This window comes from Chaetura pelagica, unplaced genomic scaffold (genome assembly GCF_000747805.2).
Source record: "Chaetura pelagica isolate M959 unplaced genomic scaffold, ChaPel_1.0 scaffold10, whole genome shotgun sequence".
Lineage (NCBI taxonomy): Eukaryota > Metazoa > Chordata > Aves > Apodiformes > Apodidae > Chaetura > Chaetura pelagica.
Genome location: NW_009952263.1, coordinates 4,983,493 through 4,994,786, shown reverse-complemented (window position 1 = coordinate 4,994,786; position 11,294 = coordinate 4,983,493). Strand labels below are relative to the sequence as shown.

The 11,294-nt window shown below is 42.0% G+C and overlaps 1 protein-coding gene across 3 annotated transcripts in view; it reads left to right on the top strand.

Moving 5' to 3' along the window:
* Positions 1 to 11,294, top strand: part of RARB (retinoic acid receptor, beta) — a 195,177-nt gene that overhangs the window by 29,276 nt on the left and 154,607 nt on the right. Inside the window, exon 2 of one of the 3 annotated variants that reach the window (XM_010007510.1) lies at positions 8,496 to 8,527. The exons of the other annotated variants lie outside the window; for them this stretch is intronic. Within the exon in view, the coding sequence (XP_010005812.1) occupies positions 8,496 to 8,527 (32 nt within the window). The remainder of the gene's footprint in view (positions 1 to 8,495; positions 8,528 to 11,294) is intronic. 3 annotated transcript variants of the gene reach the window in all.

Here is an 11,294-nt window from a genome sequence, read left to right as displayed (position 1 = left end):
GAAAATGTCATCCCCTGTTTTCAGTCAGAACATCTTCTTGCCACCTGTCCCTCCTCTAATCCTGCAAGGAAAGGATGATGAAACATATTGAGGCTGCTAAAGTGGGTGGCCAGAATCAAACCTGCAGTCTGGTGGCCAACAAATGCCTTCACTAGGTGTTTGGAAAACAAAACATAACAGTGGATTTCAAAGAGCTCTAGTTTTACAGGAAAGACTCTTCCTGATTTCTTTTTGGGGTTAGTAGTTAGAGGATGGGTGCGTTTTCCCCATGCCAGACCATTGTTACCTTATGTTTCCTCTGAAGTACCATTTCTTCATCAAATGTACAAAATGTTGGTCAGTATTGTGTAATGTGCTGTTCACCTGTTGAATGTTATGTTATGCTGGCATTGAGCAGACTAGGTACTAATATAACTGACATTTTTATATAGCTCTAGTTTTATATATAGATGTCTATATTGTTCTGCTTCTTGAGCTGCCCTTTTATTCCAGCTGGCTTTGAAATTCAATTTATCTTTAATTACAACACATGTAGAAATCCAGGATTAAGGGTGAACAGTTCCATTGTTCTCTTGGCTGCTTTTTTTTTTTTTTTTTAATGGGATTTGTGGGTAGCCAGCACAGTTCAGGATTTTCTCTCTGATGTTTCCCTTCTTTCAGTATATAATAACTTGTCTATCAGATAAAGAGCTTTTAAATTGTGATTTATTTATTATTATTTTTTTAGCTGTCTGTTGAAGATACATGCCCAAAGGGGTCAGGTTATGCAGAGGTTGCATGTCACCCCTTGCTCTCTGTGCAGTGAGGTTTTCCTCAGCCAGGAGAAAAGCTGGTATTTAACCCTGGGACCGGCAGTCCCCCCAGCATTTGGGCAAGCACATGTCCAACACAAGAGTGGTGCCTCCCCACCAATCGCACGCTGTCGGGCTTGCACATTTATCATCAGTCATCACAGCAGAATTAAGAAAAACTTGCTTAGCCAACGCAGCAAGGCTAAGGTGGCCTGCAGCCTGGCCTCGTATTTGTGTCACCTGTGAAGCTCTTTGCTGTTTTAATGGCTGCGAATAATCTGGCAAGAATGTTGGGAAAATGAAAAAAAAAAAAGAAGAGCAACTAACAACCTCTCCATTACCTGAAATCATATAGTTCACCTCTCCATCACACTCTTGCTGTGGGAACAGGAGGTGATGATCCCTGAGCCGCTCCGAGAGCTGAGCTGGTGGGAGCGCTGCAGCAGCTGACTCAACCAGTGGGATCGATGGGAGCCTTTCCACACCTTATTGGGGTTTGGGTAGGTCAGCACAGCTGCGTTTGGGTTAGGAGGAGGGCAAGATTTTTCATGCAAGATGAGCTTGACTCAAGGTCCTGTTTCTATGTGAATTTGTGTCTTCTGACCTCTGGCCCGACAACAGGTGAGAGTAATGCTGGTGCAGGATGTCTCAGCTGTATAGAAAGAAAATGGATCAGAGCCACAGGGTCTTGTCTTCCCATTTGTCCCAGACCTGAGCACATAGACCCTCCCACTCCCTGTCTAACCCTTCCCCACTTGTCCCTGCTGCATATCCGTTAAAGAAAGCTGTCCCCTCCCTCCTGCCTTGCTCTATGGCAGCAGAGATCTCCCCAAGCCCTCTCCAAGGGCAGATTTAGCCAGGCCATTGCATAGTTGAGGAGGACAGAGAGGGATGCTTTGTGCTCCTCAGTTCCCCATCACACTTGCTCCCCTTCTCCTCCTTCAGCATAGTTGGCAGGAGTAGAAAATCACACAAGCTTGAGCAGCACATGCTGCTTGGATACAGCATCTCACCCATATACTCAGGGTGTTTCATGGCATCCAAGGCTGGAGCAAGGAGAGAGGTCTGTGGGAGTGCATCCTCACTTCTGCAGTGTTTTGCTTCATTTTCTCTTGGCCCCTCCAGTGAAAAATTTGTAATGAGACAGCTGTTGTTAAGCAGCTGCTTCCTTTGCAAAATAGTAAACAAACAACTTGATCCAAAAATGGGTATGGATGGAGTTGGCCAACAAGAAAATCACTGCCACAGCTAAGACTATGCGAGCCAGGTCTTTCTCAAAGGGATGAACAGGATTCTCCTCCAAATCTGAATCTCCTGTGTGTGCCAGTATACAAATGCACTGAATAAATTGGATAGTGCTATGTTTAATGTTTTCACTGCCAGCCTGCCATTTGTTGACACAGCGTTGGCATGATGAGCAGCTGCAGGTCAAATTTGTTGCCGGGCTCCCATAAGTCTGCAGCTGCTAAAAATAAACATTTTGCACAGGTGGAGGCTTTGGCTGGGCTTGTGGTTTGGCTTAACTCGCAAAGTTTGTGATCTTTTCTGACGTATGTAAATCACATTAGAAATATTTGGCAAGGCAAGTCAGTGCCTGAACATAAAGGAATTCCACCTGAGAAGCTGGAGCAGCTCTGATGGGTCTCTTGGCATGGTATCGGCCACTTGAGCGTGACAGGGTCTTCCACATTGCTGTGTTTTCCAAGGTTTTAGTCATCCTGGTGAATTGTTGGCTACTTCTACGAAACAGTTGTTGGGTTTGTATTTGGTTGGTCTCATTGACTGGTGATCAGTCTGTCGGGATATTTACCCTGCATTCACAGCCCTAGTGTTGGAATGCCTGATCATTGCAATGATTTCAATACCAGAAGAGAAAACATTTCAGTTAATCATAGCAGCCGGAGGCAGACTTTGGAGGTGGAAGGACTATCCAGGCCATCTTACAGGAGCAGGAGGTTCAGGGAAAAATGGCACATACAGGAGCAGGAGGTTCAGGGAAAAATGGCACTGCAGGTCAGAAGAGAATCCAAGTCAGGCCAAGAGGAGAGAACAGATGGGGTCCATACCACCTAACTTTGCCTGTATTTTAGATACCTGTGGCGCAGCCCTTTTAAAATAAGCACTCGGGTTCCCTGTGCTGGAAAAAAAACATGCTTTTGAAAGTTTGCAAATGTTATTGCCATTAGGCAGCTAGCATTTAAGCAAGAGTTAAAGGATAGTGCTTGTGTGTAATATTCCCATGCAAGAAAATCTGTCTAAATTAGGTGGACTGGATCTCACTTGCTGTTATCTGATGGGGATATGATCCATGAGCTTGTGGAGACCAGAAACAGAAATACAAAAAGCAGTTTGCCTTGTTCTTAGTGCTCCCCATCACTGAGCCAACAACTCCTCATCCAGAGACACCTTTGCATATTGCAGTCCCCTGTCTCTAGGGGAGTTGCTCCAGACCTCTGTGCTTATACTGCACTTACATATATTTCAGAGAGTGTCAGATCAGGTTCACACCATTTCAATAAAAGTATGCTGGGTCAATATCCAAGATAAGACTCTTGCTTACAGCAACGGCAGCCACTGTAGATAAGTGGTGACTGGAAAACCTCCTGAGATTTCATATACTTTTAAATAAATAGAGGTATACAGAAACTTCAGCATCCTTCCAGCACTGGAAATCCAACATATTAAATTACAATTTAAAAAATAACAAAGAAATTTCATTTTATCTTGTCACTATCAATTGAAATTAAGAAGCCATTCACCTTTAAAAAGCAGGCTTAAAGAACCTGGCTTGTGCTCCATGGATTTGATGCATTTGTATTTGTGAAATAGGACATTCAGAGTGAGATTTAATAGCTGATTAAGAAGAAGAAGAAAAAAATTGTTATAAATACTTGTTATTTTATTTCCTTCTGTTATGGCTTTGTTCAGGGAGCTTTCTGTCCTCGCTACCTGACTGCACACTGAATTTCATTGTTCAGTAATCCAGTCCAGCTGTTCCAGCTGTTAAATATTCAAGCAAATACTGGGTGTTTTTCTTAACAATTCATTCGTATTTAGTAACCTTCTTTCAGTGCAGATTAGCTACTGAATAACCAGGAATTGGAATAAGAGCTTGTAATTTTAGATGCTTCCATATGTACTTGTCTTAACGCATTTTCCCTAAAATATGGTACTTATAGGTATTTTCTATGAATGTTTTTCTAAAGTCTTAACTTCTATATACTTTCTAGCTTTTAATACTCATCCATACTTTCAGCTAGTATCTAATTGATGCCACTCGCTTCCATTTTTCTATTGTTTGAACAGACTTTGCTAGAATAGTATAACTTATTAATTTAGTGAGCTGTTGAAATAGTGATGGATTTAAATTTCATACGGAAAATAATGTGAATAGTGCATTTAAAGCCTGAGGATTTAAATTCTTTAGCTTTTTTTTTTTTTTAAGTTGTATTATGTGCTCTCCCGAAGCTGAAAAATATTTAGTGTTTGTTTTTCTCTCTCGTTAGTAATGCAAAATATTTTATTGAGCAATTCTGATTTTTCTCCAACAGCTTTACAGAGAGGTACTTTTCTATAGTTACAGTTATAGGAGAGCTGTGTTTCATGGTGTCTTCTTTCCATGGCTATTTAGAATCATAGAATCATCAAGGTTGGAAAAGACCTTCAAGGTCAAGTAAGAAGGGGCAGACCCTCACAATGACTACAAAAATGTGAGGCTGTGCAGGGAGGGAATTAGAAGGTCCAAATCCTAGCTAGGAATTAATCTGGACTCCATGGTAGTGGACAACAAGAAAAGCTTCTATAAATATATTAACAACAAAAGAAAGACTAGGGAGACACTCCATCCCCTATCCATCCTCCCCTGCAGGAGCAAACATGATGACAAACAATGTGTAAAAGACTTGATGAGCTTAATGAATTCTTTGCCTCAGTCTTTAGTAACAGGACCAGTTATGTTGAGGGAATCCAGCTCCCTAAGCTAGGCTACAGGGACTGGGAGCAGAAAAATAACCCCACAATCCAGGAGTAGATGGTCAGTGACCTGCTACACCACACAGATATGCACAAGCTTATGGTGCCAGATGGGATGCACCCAAGAGTGCTGAAAGAGCTGGCAGGGGTGCTCAGCAAGCCACCTTCCATCATTTATCAGCAGTCCTGCCTGACTGGGGAGGTACCTGCAGATTGGAAATCAGCCAGCATAACGCCCATGTATAAGAAGGGATGGAAGGATGATCTGGGAAATTACAGGCCTGTTAGTCTGACTTCAGTACCAGGGAAGCTGATGGACAGATCATTCTGAGTGCTGTTATGCCATACATGCACAAGAACCAGGTCATCAGGCCCAGACAGTGTGGGTTCATGAAGGGCAGGTCCTGCTTGACAAACCTCATCTCCTTCTATGACAGGGTGACCTGCTTATTGGACAAGGGAAGGCCTGTGGATGTTGTCTGCCTTGACTTCAGCAAGGCCTTTGACACGTTTTCCCACAGCATTCTCCTGGAGTAGCTGGCTACTCATGGCTTGGATGCACATATGCTTTGCTTGATAAAAAATTGGTTGGATGGCTGGGTCCAAAGAGTTTTGTTCAATGGAGTTAAATCCAGTTGGTGGCCTGTCATGAGTGGTGTTCCCCAGGGCTCAGTGGTGTGTCTGCTCTTGTTTAACATCTTTCTTTATTGGTGATCTGGATGAGGGGATAGAGTGCACTTTCAGCAAGTTTGCAGACAACACGAAGTTGGGTGGGCGTGTCCATTGGTAGGGACGTTCTGCAGAGGGATCTGGACAGTCTTAATTGTAGGGTGACTGGTTGGACTTGATGATCTTGAAGGTCTCTTTCAACCTTGATGATTCCATGATTCTAGCGCTGGGAACTGCTTCACTTCAACCTGGCAGCCTGGAGAGCAATATGGGGCGGTGTGGTAGCAATGCTTTTCTGTAAATCCTGAGTCTTAAAATCTCTGACCACGTTTTAATCACGTTGTATTTGCTACTGTGTTGTCCAGTGTATAGATCTATATGTGCAAGTTGGTCCTTCTGATGACACAGTGCCATCAAGATGACTGCAAATTGCAAAGGGATGATTGGCTGAAAAATTCAGTTTTTGCTTGAAGCAAAATTACTTGGTAATTTGGGTCATATTTAAAGAATACTTTCACTTGGAGACAGAAAAACAGATTGTTTTTTCTGAGCTAGGAAAATTATTTTCTTCTGCAGATTAAAATGGAATGTTAGAAGGGAAGGTAACACCTCTTGAGAAGAAGGTATTTTTTACAGATTTATTGGAGGTTTAGAAGGAAAGGCACTAGAGCTTGCCATTTTCTCCTGCATTCCTCATTACTTTGTGAATGCAGTAGTAACCTGGCATGTTTTAGGCCTAAGTTAAAATCAGGGATTTTTAGCAGATGTTTTCAGGCAGAGTGCTCTAGACATAAGGTATTTTCATTTGTGTTTAACTCCTACTGAAGTAGTATTAAATTTTCAAGTATTCATTGGCTAAAAAACATAGGAATTGGTATGGAGCCTAAGAAATCTGTGCTTATTGACACAGAAATGGGATATTTGAATTACCCTTATAAATTAAAAAACAATTACTTTACAATTTTTAAAAATATGTATTTTTAATTTCCTGTTGTTTTACATGTGGCTACTATATGTAGTCTTTGCAGAGGCTGTTCCTACAATGATTTTCATGTATGTTCGTTTTTGTAGGTAAAGGACACTGTTGAAAATGATGTAACAGTGTCTTTTGATGCTCTAATACTATGTATTCAAAAAGATCTGTATCTGTAGCAACTGCAGAAGACATGTCCCTACTGAGAGAAGGCAACAGGGCTGTAGGTCCTTAAGAACATATGTTTTAATAGGGTACATGGCAGTAAAGTCATACAGCACTAAGATGGAAATGCTATCAGCTCCAACGAGGTGGGTGGTGCATGAAGGCAGCGCTTTGACTCCAACCCTGTAAGAGGCTGGTACCCCCATTCTCCTTATGTTCTCTGGGAGTTGGAGATGAGCATTTGTACCACTGCCCTAAAACTCCTCATTCAGCAGCTATTTTTACACAGCAGATTTGTTTACTAGGGGGAATCCTGTGCCTTTTGCCCAGCATGCCTTATGGCTGGTAGTGTGGAAGTTTGCTTGATTAATTAATCACATCTTGTTTCCCTTCAGAGTCATTGGGGTTTTGGCAAGGAAGGGCTTAAAACGAGTTGTCTTTTTTTCAGGGCTGTTTTGAATCAGAGATCATGCAAAATATCCATCAGTGAGGTTTACATTACTTGTATAGCAAAGCTGTAGAATTTTCATCAGTCTTGAGCCTTGTCCTGCATCAATAGAGGAGGAAAACATATACTTGGTACAGTTGCTAGCATAATCACTTAAGTAATAGACTTCATACAGCCAGAAGAGAGAGAGAGAGAGCAAACACTTTCTGCACTGTCTGTGACAAGGTAGTGTGGGAAACATATTACAATATGAGAGTGTAAGAAATGCTGTGCTGGCTCAGACCGAGGGTCTGGCTGGCCCAGCAATCTGTCTTCCATGTTGACCGCAAGCAGACACCTAGGAAAGAACAGGAGAAAGAGGAACAGGTTGTCTGTGATCCAAATTTTAAGTCCTGGAAAATTACCACTGACATTAAACATATAGGGAAGGATTTCAGATGCTTAGAGAAGTCTCTCTTGGGACTGGAAGGGATGGAGTGCAGGGCAGGTATCTTCCCTGTGTTCACTCTCCTCAGGACCTTTCTACAGCAGTTTGCTCAAATAGTTGCAATAGGATTTATTTATTTTTTTAACCCAAAATCCCCATTGATGTTTACCAAAATGTTTTCACAGCACTGTTGACAGTTGTGCTGGAAACGTTAATGTAAACTGCTCCCTGCTTTCAGAAGCCATTTTCTTCACTGCAATGATTAAATTTGCTTGGAGCAGGTTTAATTAAGGTGGTGTTGAAAACCGTCACTCGAACCAGGGACTTGTGTACGCTGGGGTGCCTCCATGCTAATAACAATGGTTCAGCAGAATTAAAATGAGAGAGCTTTGCCTGGTTTCTTATTTGGCTCACTTGTTGAGGGAGGATTACTAGGGCCTCAATATTTATGGGCCAATTTGTATTATTGGTTCCTACCCTGGCAGATTTCAGAGCGTTTTGATTTACTTCGTAACAGGCATGGCTTCCTCATTTAAGGTAGGTACAGAAATCAAGGGGAAACTAGTGGAGAAATAGAACAACAATGAAAAAAAGGATTGCTTGGTAGCTTTTTTTATCGTTAAAGAAAATATCAGAAAAGTTTTGAGTGCAGATGAGCCGTTTCCAGATGTGAATAAATATTTCTGCATTCCAGAGAAGTAGAGCTGTGGGTTGACCCCTGGCTCTGTGAATGGGCTGAATCAGCACCACAGATCCCCAAAGCTCGTGCTTTCTGAATAACATCCAAACCGATGATACTACTGGGTAAGCTTCCACCTTCCCTTTTGCCCAGTTTCATCTTTATTAATTACCTGAAAACCAGAATAATTTAAAATACAAAAATAATTTTTTTGAGGTAAAGTCTGGAAGACCATTTATATCTGTGCTGTTAAATCCATTAAGGTTGTTAGAGCTGCGACAGCTGGAAAGCAGAATATAGCCTTATGTGTGCTTTCAAATGGCAAAAGCGTTTGGAAAGTTAGACATTTTATTTCCTCCATGATTTTGAAGGTGTCAGCCAGGCATGTATTTTCAAGTCAGGTGTGCATACGCAGTCACAATGGATTGCTGTGGGCAGAGAGTGCATCTCCATAAGGGGACTTTCTGGGGTTAAAAATGGGAATCGGCTGCAGTCACACTCCAGATCTTCTTGTTCTGTATGTAAAAGAGGAGGACAAGTATACCTAGCAGATGACAGGGTGGGTGAGGGATCCCTTCCCCCAGCCTGGTTCCCAGTCCCTGCTGGTTGCGGAGCCCCTTTTGTGCGCCTGTCCAGGTCTCTCACCCTGTGGAGAACAGCCCCTGATTTTGCTGGCTGGATGTGTAGAGTCAGCCTTTGGAGATGTCCTCAGTGCATCAGGCCAGGACATAGTAAGCAGGACTGTGTACAGTGAGGTGAGGGTCTGGGAGAGGAAAATAAGAACATCTCACCCTGTTTCCCTGACTGCAACCATAAAATACTTTTTAACTGAATGCACAACATGTTCAGCGTAAGCAATTTTCTCATGCTACTAGTGTGATAGGAAGATTGCATGTACCTCTGCATGGCTGTAGGTGACAAAGGTGGGCTGTGTTGTGATTTTCCTGTGAAACCACACCTGCTATGCAAGCAGTTGTTGGATGGACTTTGCTGAAGGTTATAGCGTGTCTATGTAGTTGCTAATTCAATAACGCAGGAAGCATGTGCTCAGCTTTAAGCAGTTAGTGCTGAACTGGTGTCAAAACACAGAACGGCAGAAGAATGCCAAGTTACTGGCCAGTTACCATGCAAACAAAAACATGTTATGAAATATAGAGCTGACATCTCATTGGAACAGAGGCAGGCTGTGTTACCAGCATTACTGGAAATTTGGAGATGTATATATATGATTTTTTTGTTCATGCCTGTGTTGCATAGAAACGACCTGGAACCACAAGCATTGACAAAGTGACTGTGAAAAGTTGACAATCCCAGTCAAAAGCTTTGGAGCCCAAACAAGTGAGGATGCAGAAAGCTAAGTCAGAAATCAAAACCGTAGGTCTTGACCTTAAAAGACAACTTTAGGTAATGTTAGGAGTGAGTGCTCTCTTGTGGGCTGGGTGTCAGGTCTGGAAAGTAGGAGTCCAGTTCCATTTTTAATGGACATTTTGTAGGATCTGAAGTCATCCAGCCTGGAATATAGATTATCCTTTCTCCGTATACCAAACTTTCCTTTAAGTTAAAATGAAGATTTCAATTCTTAGATGTTCTGCTTGAGGCTAATGTAATCATTCTGTTTGAAATCAACCAACTAAAGGCAAAATGGAAGTGAAAATGATACTATATTCTATGTTACTGGCCCATCATCTGATGCAAGCTGTATTCTGCCAGGAACAATAGATTTTTACTTGGTAATCTCTGTTTTGCCACTAATAAAAAATGTTATTCAAAAAGATTTCTAATAGCTCCTAAGAGGTTCTGCCTCTCCAACAAGCTGAATTGCCTTCTGCATGAAATTCTGTTGTACCCTCCTACCTTTTTTTGTTCTGATGCCTCACTCTCCCTGTCACTGCAAGGAAATGACCTTCCGTCTGTCTCAGGCAGCTCACATTCTTGAATTCACTGTCTGACTGATTAGCCAAAGACACGCTCAGCCAGAGTACTGGTTGTGAAGCTCTCTTGCCAGACAGCTTGCTCAAAAACACTTCAGAAGAAAGAGGAGAGGGAAAGAAACCCACTTGCCAGTTTAAGGACAAAGCTTGTTTACTATTAAAACTTCTACAGTCAGCAAAAGCAATACTGACTGCAAAGCTGAATTTGCATTTATAGTACAAATATGAAAAATGAACTCTACCACGAGCATGTTCTTAAAGAGATTATAAATCCACTTTCTTGACTGGTATGTGTGCAGTGTTTTGATTGTTATATCTAGATATGTTGCACTTGAAAGTACAGTGTACAGCATACTTGAAAAGACACTGATATCAAGATTTTGCAGTCAAAGTAATTTTACAGTGGAAAACTCTGTAATGAGAGCAACTTCGCTAGTACCCGAATGCTGTGTTGTTTTATTGGATATCTGTAAAGTTTGGCATGTTGTGGGTTAATAATTAGATACTCTTTGTGTATAGTTCAAGTGAAGGCCACCAGCTATGACTTCACTTTGGCTGGGGTTTCCCTGTAATCCATTTAGCAAATTAAAGAGATTACTTTGATTGGTGCCATTATCTCCTATTCTCTTGCGGTTGAACCACTTAACCTGTGCTTAATTGAAAGAGATAGAGAGGGTACAGTAACAAATACAATCAAATGAAAGGGGCAATAGGATCTGTAGGCCAAACAAATGATCAGCACTAGGCTAACAATAGCAGATTAGAGGTGAGATCAATTAATTAGAAGCTATTGTAGGCGTTGGGTGGCTGCCAAGCTTTCTAATAGCCTAAGTCATCATGCCGTTCTGTTTAGGAGGATTTTAATGACTGGGAGTTGATGTGGTTATTTCAATAATTACCTATTTTAATAATTACTTCATTAGAATATAAAATGTATTATTCTGCAGGCTCTGTGGGAAAGACAGTTTTATTAACCGTGCACCTGGATCCAGGGGAGCATACATACGTACTGGCACGGGCTGTGCCCTGCCACCTTCTTGGGCTGGAGCTGCCAGCATAAAGGTCACTGACCACCTTGGGGACCTCCAGCCTCACACCCAGGGACATGGGCTGCCTGCCTAGTTGTATTTTTGGAAGTGCTGCCTACAGGGCTTTGGCTGATGCAGGCTTTGAGTAGCAGGTTGGAAGTTTGTGTTGCCTGCAGTGCCTTCGGCATGCTGAGGTGTGTTCCCATTCCTG